General features: G+C 41.3%; 1 protein-coding gene across 1 annotated transcript in view; it reads right to left on the bottom strand.

Annotated features, from left to right (window-relative positions):
* The window catches only part of ERC2 (ELKS/RAB6-interacting/CAST family member 2), a 975,448-nt gene that overhangs the window by 176,606 nt on the left and 782,120 nt on the right, over nucleotides 1–16,722 (bottom strand). Inside the window, exon 16 of the mRNA XM_077993178.1 lies at nucleotides 8,123–8,188. Within this exon, the coding sequence (XP_077849304.1) occupies nucleotides 8,162–8,188 (27 nt within the window). The 3' untranslated portion in view covers nucleotides 8,123–8,161. The remainder of the gene's footprint in view (nucleotides 1–8,122; nucleotides 8,189–16,722) is intronic.

Raw genomic sequence — 16,722 nt, forward strand, 5'->3', positions numbered from 1 at the left:
TTCCCCAAAGAGGCCTCTGAGAAGTATATATTCTCAGTCTACAAGTCTCAGAATGAAACCTGTGAGCCTGCTCAACCCCACATTACATATTCTAGAGGAATACCTTATGGTCTCCCTGAAAGTGCCATTATGGCCATTTTCCAGTGTTATTAATAATTCTTTTAGAAGCTTTGGTTCTGCCTCCAACATTAAATGATGCCCTGCATTGTTTAAAAACCGTCTCTTTCTTTCTTTCTCCCTCTTTTTTTTTTTTTTTTTTGACAGTTTAGCTCTTGTCATCCAGACTGGATTGCAATGGCGCGATCTCCACTCACTGCAATCTCTGCCTCCTAGGTTCAAGCAATTCTCCTGCCTCAGCTTCCCAGGTAGCTGGGATTACAGGCATGTGCCACCACGCCCAACTAAGTTTTTGCATTTTTAGTAGAGACAGGGTTTTGCCATGCAGGCTGGTCATGAACTCCTGACCTCAAGTGATCTACCCACCTCAGCCTCCCAAAGTGCTGGGATTACAGGTGTGAGCCACTGTGCCCAGCCTTTCTTTCCACCTTTCTGATAACTTGGGTGATCCTCTGAGATAAAGCATGTATAATATTGTGATGTCCCAGGTGTAAGACAATTGATGGGCAGGATTGTCACATAAGATCACGCATGTCTCTCTGGCACCTGCTAACACTGACAGTGCTAACTGCCACAGGCACCTCTCTCCCTACTCTCACCCATGGCAGACTTTCAGGCTGGCTGGTTTTGGTGATGTTCACTGAGATTATTATTGTTGTTATTATGATTATTTTAGCATTCAGCTTTTCATATCCCTCCCACCCATTGGTATCTGTGTCTCAGATTAATTTTCACCAGATGCGAGTGTCTGGACTTCTCCAAGATTTGTTATTTTCCCTCCATGTTCCTAACCTTCTTCAGGCCATTTGTGTGATTTCTCTGACCTCGCTAGTGTTTCCAACACCTTCCAAATTAGTGTCATCTGTGACTTTCCTTCATATGCTCTTTTCTCCCCTTTACAGATCATTAATAAAGAGGTTAAACAAGACCAGACCGACAGCATACTCTAAAGCAAATGACAAAGGGGTGGGAGAGCCAGCGTGCTCCCTGTGCGCCAGCCCTGGCACAAGAAGGATGTAATGTAATGCAGTAACACTCTGCTCGACGCCTCCCGCCTCTGGCCCATGGTAATTTATCACCACTGTTTGTTTATGATTTCTCAGCCAGATTTCAAGTCCTGAGAGTGTGGTCGTATCTAAGCCAACATGCATTGCTTTGCCAGGTAACCCTTATGAGCTCCAGAAAAACCCACAGGAACTTATTTACTGCCCTTCAATCTGCTTAAAAGCTTCTACCTCAGCCCCCAAGTCCTTCACCCTTGAGAGCAGAAAGAGGTGGACTGAGACATTATTATCCTTTTCTCTCCTCCAATTCATTAGCTCACAGTTAATTATTTGTTAAATATTCATTGGCTTTCATGTTACTCATTAGATTTTTGTTTTAGTTGAAAGAAACCCTCTGCTACAAACATGGACTAATTCATACTCTCCAACAATCAACCTTTCCTTTGCTATACCCAAGTGTTACAAAAATCAAAGGTAACTGGAGAGGGTATGTTTATAGGGTAAATATGCTTTAAGTAAGGCTTATTAGAAAATGTGTAGATGGCCTGGGTATAGCTATGGGCCACAGGAATAGATTGCTTTTCTTCTGCCTTTTCTTTTACCTCCCAAATTCAACAACCCCAGTATCAACCACTTTCCTCTGTTTATGGATACAGTACACTTTCCTGAGCCCAGAAGTAACATAATAGTGATATATTGATATTCTACCTAGGGTTGAATACTCACCGTGTACCAGGCATGGCTTGGCATCTTACTCAGCTCATCACAGCCCTGGGGGTGTCACAACCTTCCTCAAAGAGAATTTGGAGGGAAGAGATGGAAGGTGACTTACCCAAGGTCATCCAAACCTAGGTCTATCTGAATCCAGAGACCACGCTGTTAGCCACCCCACCACAATGTTACCCAGTCTCCCATAGATGAGGGTCTGCTTCACTTTTTCTGAGTCACTGGCCCCACTATCTGCTGAGGAACATAAACACTCTCTTTACGGGGATGTACATACATCCACATTGAAGTCTGTTAACCACATCAGGGGATTTGCAGAGCCTCCAGGGTTTATGGACGCCAGCTTGAGAATCTGTGCACTACGCTAAGCTCCTCCAGGGTAGGAATCACACTTTGTTCACCACCTTGACTCCAGTACTGAGATGTATATCCAGTACATCTCCAGTACTAAGATGAAGAAATATTTTTTGAATAAATTACTAATTGCAAAGACCGTGAATAGGATATTCAAGTTGAAGCTCTAAACAGCAGCTTTGTAAGCCTGAATAGAAGACATAAATATACAGACACCTTCCAGAGGGGTAGAAGAGCAAAATAAAAGGAAGAAGTGGAGACAGAGATAAAGCAAAAACATCTTACTTTGCCCAGGAATCGATTTTGCAATTGGAAGTAGGCAGAGACATTGTCTTGGTGGTTCTAAAACATCTCGTAGCTACTTCTGGTTAGTTCTCATATTAACTCCTGAAAAGAGATTATTGAAAGCTTCTTCTGCAGAAAAATAATATACGTAGAATTTCAAGATGGGAAGTCAATTATCAAAAGCAATCAAAACCTCATGCTGTACCCCTTGACCCACAGAATCCTTGATCCCTGGAGATCTCAGGGGGAACTGCAAGAGCCAATGGCAACTCCCTCCTCTCTAGGACCCTAGAGTCCCTAGGTCCCTTTCAACCTCCTACAACTCTGGGGTTTTTGTTTTTCCACAGATCGCTACCCCTTACATGTCTCCTAATTCTATAACTACTGATTTTGCTTTGCAATCTCCTTTTCTTCAAGAGTTGGAGGAGTCACTCACTCTTGAAGTTAGACTTCAGCCATGCTTTAAACTTGTCAGCCTGCACATTACTGCAATAAGAGGCCAGAGATTCCCCCGCTGATAGGCAGGAACATGGAAAACAGCCTATTTCAAAAGCCTGCCTTTCTCTTGGCCAGACCGACTGGACATCTGGGGAAACCAGAACTCTGAGTTCCCTCTCAGTGCCCCCACCACCACCACCACCAATGGCCTGCTCCAGCTTTGACACCCAAGGTAGAAATCTGGAGGCATTCTCAATTCTGTTCTTTATCTTACCTCCCCATCCAAGTCCTCCTGGCTTCACTTCCTAGTCTTATCTCCAATTTATCCACTTCTCTGCATCTCCACTACTGCTGCCCTGGGTCAGTGCTATCAATTCTCTCACAGATCATGGAACAGCCTCTACTTCTGCTCTTCCTGCCATGACAATTCATCCTCTACACAGGAGCCAGGGTTGTTTGACAACATAAATCAAATCATGTCATGTCCCTGCTTTAACTCCTCTGATGTCTGCTCAGTTTTCTTAGGCTAAAAATCTAAACTCTCTACCTCGCCCTAAAAGGCCCTACATTTTCTGGCCCCTTCCTTCTTCTCCATCCTCATCTCGCTGTTTTGTGCTCTACCCAGAGTTATGGTCTTCAAGCTTCTTCAGCTTATAAACTCCTTCCCACCTCCAGCTTTTGAATGCCTCCTGGGACCACCTCCCAAATGCATGCCTTGGCGTGGGTACCTCCTGACTCTCCCCTTTTAAGACTTGGCTTAAAACTTACTTCCTTGGAGCGATGCTTGCTGAACATCCTTTCTTAAGTAGGTCCCTCATGTTAATCTCAGTATCTTTCTGGTTTCCATCAAAGCCATGACCAAAATGTACAAGGTTTCTATTGAGATGTCTAATTATTTATGTTCTGTCCCTTGACTGGATGGCAAGATCCACAGGGCAGCAACCATGGCAATCTTATTCGTCATTGATTTCCTAGCATCTAACTGAGAACCGTTCGGTGAAAGAATGGACAAATGAGTGAATAATAAATGAAGGAATGAATAAATGAAAGTCTGAGTAGCCAACGGCACAAGAAAGAGATATATCAGATCCTCAGCTACACAAAATCTAAATTGCATTAAAAGCACCAGGAGGTACCCCTGTACAGGAGGTGTAAAAGAAAACCTGCACTTTGCATAGAAACCACCACTTTGTATAGAAACCTCTGCTTTGTGTAGAGCTCAGAGCTCTTTCTTTGACTTTCTTTTTGCCACCATTAAATTTCTCTAGTCCCAGGACAAGCACAGACCCAGTGTCCAGACTCTGTCTGCTAAAAGAAGGCAAGTCGGACATGAACTTCCTAGCCAAAATAAAACATCTCCTTCCTCCTTCTTTCATTCTTCCAGAAGGGAGGCATGGCAGGGAGTTCCACTGGGCCATCTAGCACTTTTATTTGTAAAACACCCCTTCCTCATGTCTAAATGTTCTGGGATTCATATTTTTACTCACCATAACGTTGTCCATGTGCTGGTGGCAGAGAGCTACAATTCTTCATTTTGAACAGGCTGCATCTACTAGCATCACAGCCTCATGCCAAAACTTGTTAATGCCACATCTGTATTTTTACGAATCGGGTCCTAAAAATTTGTATATGTTTTCAATCAAAAAAGACTAATTCTTTTCTAGTGGTTTAAGAAATAAAAACTTGTGTTCTATCTTTGCTGAATTACAAGAGTTCACAGTAAGAGCTCAAACATTTAAATGTCAAGGCAGATGTGGCACTAAATCTCACAAGATGCCTCGATTCGCTCATCCATTACCCACCTCATTGATGTTCACAAACCTGAATGCCTCTTGGGGGGTCCGAGGAAAGCACCTTCATTCGACGTAAATGAAGAAGTATTTGCTGACACAAATGGTACCTACATTAAGTGGATTTTCCTGAAGGAAAGTTATGGAGAATTGAGGAGCTGCTTTTCCTGCATTTTGCAAGGCAAGATAGGGAATAGAGTTAGGCCTCCAAGAGCACATTTTCACAATTGAAAGTATGTGTGCATGTGGGGTTTGGGGGGTTGGTGGTGAGAGGACAGTGGTTGAATACGCAGTGCCCGGGATACCTATGAGGGCAACAACTTGCTGGAAATGTGATCCCATGGAGTCTGAGAAGAAACCCAGAACAATGAGGCTGGCCACAGGTAAATCTTAGGCATAAGAAAACAAGAGCGTGGATGATCCAACAGGGAGGGGGAGTATAAAGAGAATTGAAAAGCAGAATATAGGAATATATGGTTGGTGTAGGCAGCATAGATTACATAATTACTGGCACTGAGGGCAAATGAACACGTGAGGCCCCTTCTTTGAAAAACGTTAGGAATTTCAAGACAGTGACAGTAGAGTTTTAACCTAAGAGTGAAGCCCTTCTAAGTGTAGGGCCTGTGGACTGCACAGGCCACACGCTGATAAATCCAGGCCTGAATGTGAGGTTTAAGAGGGGAAAGGCTAGCTCTGGGGGCTGTCAAAACTCTTTAGAAAAGTAAACTTTCCCTGGTCCACTGTGTGCTCGGAAAATATCACTCTTGAATGACCATAGTGAGACAAATAAATCATGTCTGGACTTAACCTCCAGAAGTGGCAAAAAAGGGAGGAGCTGGCAGGGTTGTTATGCTAATTCCAATTTGCTGTAATTTTTAGAGTAACTTTTTCTAAATTATGATTCATTTCAGCACCAAAACTCCAGATTCAAGTCAGAGCCTTCTGATGCTATTATGAGCATATTACTGTTGTCTAGTAAAATAACATCTTGTAATGTTTCTTTTATAGGGGCCATAAATCAAAACATTGAAAACAGTTAATTTTTAATGTACCACTATTATCCATCTTTAGTTATAAATTTAATGTCTCCTAAGGCCTCATGGATTGTAATGCAACTCAAAACATGCAACGGCTGCTCAAAAACAGAAGGTTCCCCCAGTATCTCATTATTTAAATCCTTAAAGACATGGTTTTAAAAGCCTGAGGATATCTAAGCAAACTTGTTTAAAGGAGTCATAAAGAAAGATAAGTAGTTTTCCTCTGAAGCATATGAAATTTATTACAGCATACTAAAGTAGGATTATATATTGACTAAATTACTAAAAACATTTATTTTCTGGTGTCCATGGCATTTGGAGAAATCCATGAAGAAATAAAGGGGATAGGGCTTAATACGATTGTCTGCATTTGCCTTAAGCAAGGCAAGATTTCCTATGGGTCTTGGAGCCGATTCCATCCTGAGGATAACAACACTGTTCATATCTCAGGGTGTCTTGAATCTTATGAAAGAGCAATAAAAATTCTTCACTATTCAGGAGGACACACAAGTGCAGCCTAGCGCCCTGATACTCATGATGGCGGAAGTAGCTTCACAGAAGAGCCCCAAGTAGGAGCTATAGTTTTCAAGACAACTGCCAAACTCTTAGAACTTTCCTTTACCTACCTAGCCCATGCATGTTTGAGGCAGGCTTCACGTGTTTGCTTTTTAATGCTATAAAACGCTTTCTTCTCATTTCATATTAGTTTAGGTCAATTTCCACTTTTATTAGCTTTTCTTTGTGAGTAAACGTGACATTTCTCTTAATATTTTCCCTAGAGAGGGAAAGAGTTGCTCCCATAGAACATCCAGAACTTCTCTGATTTCCCCACTTCCTCATACTGACAAGCTTTCCTATGGAATGACTTTGCATCTAGAAGTGTTAATTCCAGTGCTATTTTCCCCTTTGCCAAGAAAAGGGAGAAGAGATGAGATACTCCTGTATTAACATGAAGCAGGTTTTACCGGCAGCAAATGGATCCAGGAGGCATTACATCTTTACTATGTAGAAAGATGTTATATCTGAAAACCACCATTCTGTGAACTTCACCCTCAGTACCAAAAAAAAAAAAACAAACTGACCCATTAGTGGGATGTATAACAGGTTCAAGTGAGAAGTAAAACACAACAATGAAACTCACCAACAGGCAAAACGTACCAGCTCTAGTTTAAACTTCACCTGAAGCACCACCTGCCATGCTATTTGAAGGCAAGACTTGGGAAAAGACATAAATGCTAAGTTATCCCCAAGAATTGTCCCACACCTGTTGATTCTCCAGCACTGTGTCATTTCATGCTTGTCTCAGAATAAAGAACTATACATTAAATACTTTCTGATCAGAAAAAATCACCATGGCACACAATCTATATTCCCTGTTCCAAATAAAATGTCATATGCAATGTTACCAAGTTTAATACCGTATTCCATGTAACCATATGTATATTCAACTCCAAGGAGTTTGTGACTTGGTGTTCCACAGCCTGCAGTGTACAGGAGAGGTGTAATTCTCAGCAGCAAAAGTTTCTAGACTTCAATGTTCCATTTATAACCATGTGGTAATTACATGTGTCATTATTCAATCGTAATGCAGATAGGACGTAAATAAAGGGTGAGTTCTTAATAGCTAAAGATCAGCTTTTAAAAGTACAAAACCCTCTGATAAATACAATGTGTGTAATTTCTAATGCACAGCCTCTTAGAAGCATAATTTTTAAAAAGCAACAGATAAAATGTCACTAATAAGACCTGCTAATACGAATATTTCTATTCTAATTCATTTAAAGAGTTACAGTTACCCATTCACCATTACTATGCCTTGATCCTTGTGTTTTCTTCAGAACTGCCATAGAAGAGATAGCACAATCCATTAAACGGGCTTCTTAGAGATGATAGTTTCAGCTCCATGAAGATACATAGTTTTATTTTCCTTATTCCTTGCCAAACATTTGACACAACCAGAAGGACGTGAGAGTCACACCACACTGGCATATCTGGTAAAAGCAAGTAGTCGGCTGAAAACCACGACTGGAGAATTGCGACAATTTCTGAGTCCACAATCATGCCTTAAAAACTGTGTATAAATCCTAATAAGGGCATAGTTTACATCTTAAATAACGTAGAAACATTTGAATCGTGCTAAACCCAGCCCCAACAAGGCAGAGCAGTAATGTGGTTGTGGGGTGGGGAGGTGAGGTAGGATGGAGGGGGCTCTTGGGAAGGGTCAGGGCACGCGGACATTCTGCGCTCACAGAACACAGTAGCAAACACAGGGCACAATTCACAAACATCAGCGAGCACAATTGAGCACGCACACAATACAACACTAGAATGCAATTTTTTAAGAAAAATGATATAAAAGATGGTTTCTCACCCCTCAAAACAAAACTGGAACTTTGGTTTACAGGCCCGGCTATGCCCATATGCCCTCCTCGTCATCCTGCGGCCGGCCCGAGGTGGGGAGGTGCACAGAGAGGAGGGGAGCACCAGAATGAAAGAAGAGAAGGTTAGTTACACCGAGATGCACTGGAAAGGCACGCTAATCTTCACTTTGTTTTTTAATCTTCAAGACTGAGGAAAAAAATCCATAGTAACTTAAGTTCCACATCACCGACTTGTCAAATACATAACCAAGTTTTGTATCTATGGCAACCCACACACAAAAACATTCCACCCACCCAGCTCTGACTCTGTGTCAAGATTGGATTAGAAGATTAAAATTAGTCTACATTAGCAGATGATTATTTTTTTGGAAAGCATGCAATCTGAATTGCATATGCCTAAGGAGTAGATTAAACCTTTTAAGTAAGCAGAGAAGTAATTATAGTAATCAAATACCCTTAATTTCTCTTAAGCTTAAAGTATCAATAAAGGCTGAAGAAGAATTTTTTAAAAACACACACACACAACTCCATCTACTCGGGTGGAACAAACTTTTTCAGCAGGCGATAATTCATATTGGTTATTCCACAAAGGCTCAAACATGCATCTTCTTAGTTGACAGATTCTACGTTGCTCTCAGCATGAAAGAGGATGCACTGGCGATGGTATGATTATACAGTTGCATGGAATGATTATACATTTGCAATCAAATAAGTTTCAAAGAAAAGAGAGGTAAACTTTCAATTCAGTAGAATGCTTGTAGAAAGAAAGTTTTGTTTAACTTAAAATTGTGTTCAACTGCGGATAAACTGAAACTTCTTTCCTTGGAATTGTTGTGGAAAAGTGTTTCCAAAATAGCTCTGGTGACTTTCCTCACTTAGTAAAGTGGCTAATATACAGGCAAATGGAATCTTTGAAGACAGAGGTATATCCCCATAGCAAAGTCCCTGTTTTGAACAATTCTCACAGTTTACTGCAAGGATTGAAACATACCCTGGTGTCACGCATAATTTGAGAGCTGTGCCTTTTAATAGATCTCCAATGAAGTCAGATTTTGCCATGATTTGCTTCTTGTTTTGAAAATCAGGAATAGGAGGAAAAAAAACTTGGAATATTTTCTCATTATTTGACTCCTTATTGGTTAAGTTGTTATACTATTAGGTTGAATCATACGAAAATGCCAATACTTGGCCATTTTTACCTAGAAAAATAGCAGTTTCATACAGTTCCACCTAATCTGGCCAGTAGGTCTAGTCATTTTTATCTACTTAAAGATTTTTTTTCAACTGACTTTCAATACAGTTTATTACCTTTGTATTTCCAGGTATTTTATTTTATGCATTGAAAAAATTATTCTGAGAAGAGATCCAAAGAGTTCATCATACTGCCAAAGGGATCCACGGCCCACAAAGGTTACGAATCCCTGACTGACGTGAGTCAATGGAATGATTTGCACAGAGTCTGAACTGGATGACTCAGTATGAATTTTCACTTGACAGCTTAGGTAGGAATATTCTGGCAAACAATAAAATACATTGATCATTTTAGCTGGGCCTTCTTATGTAAAAATTATCTGTGTTTATTTATTATTAAACAGTCTAATAATTGCTCTTGGCAAGAAACTTCCCTTTTCCCTATGTGACTTAGGAAAAATGTATTTTTACATTCATTTAACTTCCTCTCTGTCCCTGGAGAAAAGCAAATTTGATGTTCCTTTTCATCTTCATAAAGGAGGAAAGTTTACAGCATAAGACCCGAGGGCATTCATAAATGGGTTTCAAGGGGCCTAGCAACCCCTTGAAATTCAATGAAGAATGTTGTTGAGTATGTGTGCAAATATATGTCTCTGGATGGAGGCCCTAGCTTTCATCATAAGATTCTTGACCCCCAAAATTGCTGCTGTAGAAAAACTCCAAGCATAGAAAGATGCTATGATTTGCCAAAGTCACAAAACAAAATAGGAGGCTTTCTCTAAAATACAGCCTACAGCCACTGCCGACTTCTTCTTAAATAGCTATAAAATAACTTTCCTTGCAGAGCAGTTTATTTCATTTCATATTTAAAACCCAACATCACATATACATTCATTTTGTTCCAAATCCATTCCTATCGGATTTTAATTTTTAAAAGAGAAGAAAGTAAGCAAAAAGAAAAGCCACTGCCACCAAAACCTACTACTATTTTCTTAACAGTGAAATGTGGTCTAATGCAAATCACTTTTAGCAAATTAAATATATTAAAAAGTGGTAATTAATTATGATTGAAACAGACAGGAGTTGTAGTTTGAAAATATACGCTGCCAATATCACTACTACTGTTCCTCGTCCACCATAGGAATAAAAAGGAGCTCCCAGATGTCGAGGGTTATTAAAAACCAGATGTTCAGATCGACATCTTGTATGCTAGTGAATAAAGTAAAGAAATATGACAGTCCAATGTAAACTTTGCTAACATTTAATGTGGCAGAAATGTGGATAAATTCCTTTCATGAACTCAGAATATTATGCATTTTTAAAAGTTTTTAGTTTTTTAAAGTTTAAAGTTTTTAAAAGAAAATAGAGAAGTGGTGGCCCTTTCTGGTCTCTCTAATCTTCAAAGCTTAAACATGAATTGACCCTCATCGCCAAATGATCTGGGTCAGAGTGAGTGTCCGTTTGGGGAATAAAAAACAAAAATGCAGGAGCTAATCAGTGCGGGAGCTCCAAGTCTTTCCAAACACATGCAGCTGTTTCACTGCTGCACTGCCTGCATCTCTGTATGCAAATATTAATTTGCTCAGCAAACTTACTGCACAGAAATGTAAATTTGGGGACCCCAAAATAAGAAAGAGCCAAGTATCACTTGATCCCTAACTTCATGCTAAGTTGTTGAGAAATACTTGGAGTTTTAAAATGCATCTATCAGGCCCGGGAGAATGTTTCCTTTCCTTGTTTTTCTGTTTCCAAATCTACTTTGCAGTGGCTGTTCTGAATGCTGCTTGGTGTTTGATCCCTGGTGTGTCCTTTGTGAGTGATTGTTCTGCCACAAGTTGCCAAAATATCTGGATGGGAAGAAAGACTCTAGTCCATCAGTCATCTGCATGCTTTTGTTCATCTGGGGATGGGAACATCCAAGGTGGACTGAAGCCCAGAGAGCACAGCGACCACAAAACACAGCAAATGCTGAAGGGGAGGAGGTTTAACTATCAAATAACCTCAGGACACATCTACAGTTCCAGGGATGATGTGACGGACAAGGGGTCTTGATGGAAATCCTGTAGTCCCAGATGCTGTGCCCTAATGGGATTATCTAAATGTTGAGATAAAACAAAATTCCTCACCAATGGGCTGCTCACAGCGGCTATGTTGGCGACAAGCTCTAAAGGCAAAGGGACTGAGTCATCGTTGACAAGACAAGAGACTTGTTGTTGTTGGGGGGCATTTATTAGCTCCAGCAAAGAGGCTCTGAGAAGAAACTCTATAATCTGACATGATAAATGGCCCAGTGTAAACCTTTAATTGTTCACTATTTTGAAGTATTAGGTACAGCCAGCAGGCAAGCCTGAGGCCACCACCGGATTTTTTTGTTTGTTTGTTTGTTTGTTTTGAACACCTGAAATTCTCTTTGAGTTGATAGCTGGCTTTTTTTCTTGAAACCAAAGAATTAATTTCCTAATGGGGATCTTAGTATTGCACCTGTCCTAGAAAGGAAAAAGTGTAGAACCAGGGATGTATCATTTCCAAATAGCCTGCTGCCTTTGTGGGAACTCAGCCGAGGTCTCTGCCAGGAAGGTCCACCTGGCTTCCTTGCTGGAAGGGGTGCAAGGAGATGATCCTGGTTATAACTAGGTCTGGTGTGGGCAGTCTTCAGACTCGCCTCCACCCTTACTTCCTTCGTCACTTCTCTAAAACTTCTGAAACTTCAAACCCCAGGACTTTGCAAAGTTTGACTGCACAAGTCACGAAAGCAAGATCACAGTGTGGAATTTATGATGTGCCCTGAGCCTGGGCTCAACCAAAGCAGATCCTGTTAGCATTTCCAACTGCAGGCTTGGCCAGAGCCGGGAAAAACAGACACGTGTGTAAAGGAAAACAATAGGCTTAGGCATGAGCCTGGAAAAGTGGGGCACCGAGCCTCATCAGGGCACTAGTAGGTTTTCTGCTAGGGTCAAGTCCAAACCTTCTCTCTGGAGACCATTCATCTGTCTTTCATCTCTCCTGCTTCCTGGAATGCTTAGTCCATGGATGAATGTTTCTGTTCTGGTGATGGGGTCAGGTATGGCTATAAACTCTTACATGACTTGTATTTATTATAACCTCCGGGGCCCATTTGCAGGTAAGATCCCCCCCGGCCCCGCCCTGCCAAACAGGAAAGTCCTAGCCAGGTTCAGAAATCTGCTTCCTGTTCTTTTAAAAATAAACGTTAGCTTATTTCTGAGCTGGCCTAGAAAAGAGCCAGTGTGTATTTGCACCTCCTCCAGGTTAGAAAGAGTGCTGACGGCTTCTGTGTTTCCTCTCCGAGGCTCACCAAGGCCCCGTGACACAGGTGTCAGGAGGCTCTTTGTGCAGATGTGGAAAGGAAGGCTCAGGGAGGGAGGTCAGGTAGCTCACCAAAGGATACCTGGCCGGGAATTGGGGAGCCAAGGTCAAATTCCAGTCTGTCTAACCACAAAAATACACCCTTCTGACTCCACCATATGAGCTGAGAAGCCACAAAAAGAAGAGCTCACTTTGACCCCAAAAGACATTTGTTGGTTCTGCTTAGCTCAGCTCTAGAGTACATTGAACTTCGTCCTGCCTTCTTTCCAAGCTGTTGAAGACCCCGGTTGGAACTAGAAGCTACAACTTAGTTGGATCCCTCTGGCTCTTGGAAGAAAGGGGTCTTCACATGCAAGTGGAAGCTATTTACGTGGACATGTCAGCAGCACCCCAACACATTTTAAGATCTCTGAGGGGAAAGGCAGCACCTTTACTTCCTTCATACTGTGCCATGATTCGCAGATGTGGGAACTTAGATATTTCTAAATGAGTAATTACGGAAGGCTCAGTTCTCACTGTTTTGAATGACTGGATTCCTCTGAAGGAATATGCTTCCCGGATTCCCAGAGTTCCTTACGATTGCCAAGATTGTGTTGATTTGTGTCTTCTCAGAATGACTGTTCCCATCTTCCACCGCACTAGCCACATCTCTGGTTTATTCTTCTACCCGCAAGTGATGAAAGCGGAACTTCATTGGTTGAGGGGGAATGCAGTATATGTCCATATTTTAAAAGGCACACTGGGGTGTCTCTCAAGGGAGAGGCATGAACCGGAGATCCTGAGCAGCCTGGGTTGGTTCTTCTCAGCAAGCTCACTTCACAAGGACACGCTGAGGCAGGGCACCCACCTGAGACCACTTTGCCAAGCCATCGAGAATGTTATAGAAGTTTGGGCGACATTTTCCTTCACTTCTAATATAGCATCTTTAAGCGCATCCTCAATTTTTTTTTTTTTTTTTTTTTTGCATCATCATTATAGGGCAAATTGAAGAAACTAGTTTCCTATTTCCTTCAAGCAAAAGTAGCTGTGACAAACTAGTCTTTGGTGCACTGTGCCAGTTCACTCAGCTCGAGGACATCAGATACCCAGCTGAAGATGAAAATGCTGGACGCCTCTATGCTGGCCAACAATATTGTTTGAGAGCTTAAAGTCAACATCTGCTAAAAGCAGAACCATTGCCAGATAACCACAAAAAAGGGTGGGAGTGAAGACAGGCTTTATTTTTGCTCCTTCATCCATCAGTCATTAACATTTGGCTTTGTTAAACACAGTGAAAATTGTGTTTTTAACATGACTCTGGTTCCTTCATGGTAGGCAATCAAATTTCCTTTTGACTCTTCATTTTCTCAGCTACTTAAAAAAGACAATGAGAGGAGGCTGAGGCAGGAGAATTGCTTGAACCCGGGAGATGGAGGTTGTGGTGAGCTGAGATCATGCCATTGCACTCACTCCAGCCTGGGCAACAAGAGTGAGACTCCATCTCAAAAAAAAAAAAAAAAAAGAAAAGAAAGAAAGAAAGAAAGAAAAGAAAATGGGACTACCATGTCCTGGTCCTGATGCTCCATAGGTTCGCTGTGCAAATTACACTCGAGAATGTAAATTAAACCAGTTTGTGGATGTTACAGACTTAGACCAATATGACTAGGCATATCATTCCTGTTGGTAGCGTTGATAGCTGATTACTAGTAAAACAAATTATTTGATATTAAACTAAGGCTGAAGGCAAAACGGTGTGTCTAAAAAGGATCTGATGGTGTATAAAATGATTCTTAAATATTTTAGAGTCTCTGGGCTGTTCAAAATTGACATTATTAAGATCATTAATAGATGGATGCCCAAATCAGAATTTTTCAAATGCTATTGGTCTGTAAGGTGGTTTCCTGCAATAACAGACTTTGTGAGTGTGTGCAGGGTATGTTTAAAGGATGTTTCCTACTCCCTTTCCTCTGCTGGTCCCTTATCTTTGGAGTGCTGCAAGTGCCTGCAGTGTTTTAAGTCAAACATGATCCCTATTACCTCAGTTATAGAAAAAAAGAGGGGCAATGGTGTTTAGCAATATAAAATGGATTTCCCTGCTTCCCGACATTTCAAGGCTGGCCACCCCCTCTCAATGGGGGAGCTGAAGTGCTGCCTCTTAGACAAATTCGACTGGATTAAAGCAGCAAGTTGAAAAGAGATCAACCCTCCAATGTTGCCAAGATGCATTGCATCTGTAAGCTGGGGAGCGCAGGCTATGTCTGAAAAACCCCTGTTGACTCAAAGGATACTGCAACAAATCTCTTAATGTAACCCTAATACTGCAAACAAGGTGCAAAACCTAGACAAATCAGTAAAAGAAAGAAAAAAAAAACCACTCTACCCCAAATAGAGTAAGACTGAATGAAATCTTCAATAGGCTCAAACCTCCTTTAAGGAAAAATCCTTCTCTAACAGGAGGATCCTGATGCATTAAGCAGCTCTACATTTTTCCCATACATGAAGACCCTACCTGGCAGGGCTTATTAAATCATGCCCTCATGTGCTTACATGCAGGGAATTAACATCACACCCAGATTAAAGGGCTTTGACAATAACCTGCTCATCTGCAAAGCCAGCTTCCCAACTGCTGTGTAACTCCACCTTCCTTCCTCTCCTGTGGCTCTTAATGGTTGGGTGAGCATGTAACTGCTGGTAGAGGAAGGAGGCAGTTAAATACCTCCCACAACAACAGTTCAGACATTTGTCCCCATTTCCTTCTTTACCTGTGGCCTCACAGAGAGCCACCACAGGGTTACTCTACAGCTTCTCCTCTTAAAAACAAGCAAACAAATAAACTGCCACTTTTATTTCCCAATGGTGGGAAATCACATACGCCATCTGGCTCACTTTTTAGTAGTTTGGGGGATTTTTAGTAGTCTCTGGGGAATAAAGAAAAAAGAGACATCTGTGATATCTTTCTATTTCTTAACCTGCTGAGTTTTAAACACAGTATCCTCCAATCTACTTGTGAGAAAAGAAGTATTGGGAAAGAGGCAAGTGGCTCGCAAGAGCTATTTCAAAATGCATGCCAGGATATCCTTGGCTGCAGTTCTGAGAGGACTGGCCCAGGTGTGGCAATGGTCAAAATCTCTGAACCCTTCTTCCATGCAATACACATCAGCACCAATAAGAGGTTTCTTCATGGGTTGTTGAATTTGAAGGCTTCATCCCTACATGAAACAAAACTCAAGGCTTCTTCCAAGAAGTGGGCCATGAAATTAGATATACAATGCAAAAAAAAAAAAAATCTACTGCCTCTTATCTGGGCAAACTTTAGACATACGAGCTTGGTTGGAAAACTGATATTAAAAGCCTAAAATATGTAACTTTTCTTATCAGGTTACTATCATGGGGAACTAAAAATTCCTGGTGTTTTGTATGTTCCATAGCTATACTTTAGTAAGGCCTGATATACGGTGTTAATTTTTCTTCAGTGGAGGAAACATGAAAATATATTTATGTGTGCACATACATATATATGTATATATAATGTATATTCAAACATGCACTCAGAGGAAGTTAGGGAGAGAAGTTTCTAGCTAAACATGATCTTGTGAAATTCTTCCATATGTGGAAAAGTCCTCAGTTCATCTGACATAGAGTGATACATACATATATACACACAGGATGCTATGTATACATTTATCCCACATTCAGTTAACCTCAAAACATGAAATAAATTCTTTTTATTCCTCCCTAAGCAAAAGCTAGGAATAACAACTCTATATACAGAATTCATCTTCTGGGGGCAACAGAGCAGGTTGGACCCCTTGCCTGTCTGTCAGAGTTCAAAGGGCTGCACTTTGACTAATCTGCCGGTGAAAGTGCAAGGGAAGCAGAGCATCAATCACGAAAGCTTACCCTGCATTCACAAAGAGGGGCTCAGTGGGAGTAGGGGATCCCACGGCCTTAAGCTGGTGCCCCAGGAGGGGCTGCTGTGACTGCTTCATTCTTCTGGTGGACTGTGAGGCCCCACCAACTTCTTGTTGACTAAACACAAAATGCAGAAGGAGGACAAAAGCAGGTGGGTTTTATGAAAAAAGATCTAGGGCCAGGA

This window comes from Macaca mulatta, chromosome 2 (assembly GCF_049350105.2).
Source record: "Macaca mulatta isolate MMU2019108-1 chromosome 2, T2T-MMU8v2.0, whole genome shotgun sequence".
Classification (NCBI taxonomy): Eukaryota; Metazoa; Chordata; class Mammalia; order Primates; family Cercopithecidae; genus Macaca; species Macaca mulatta.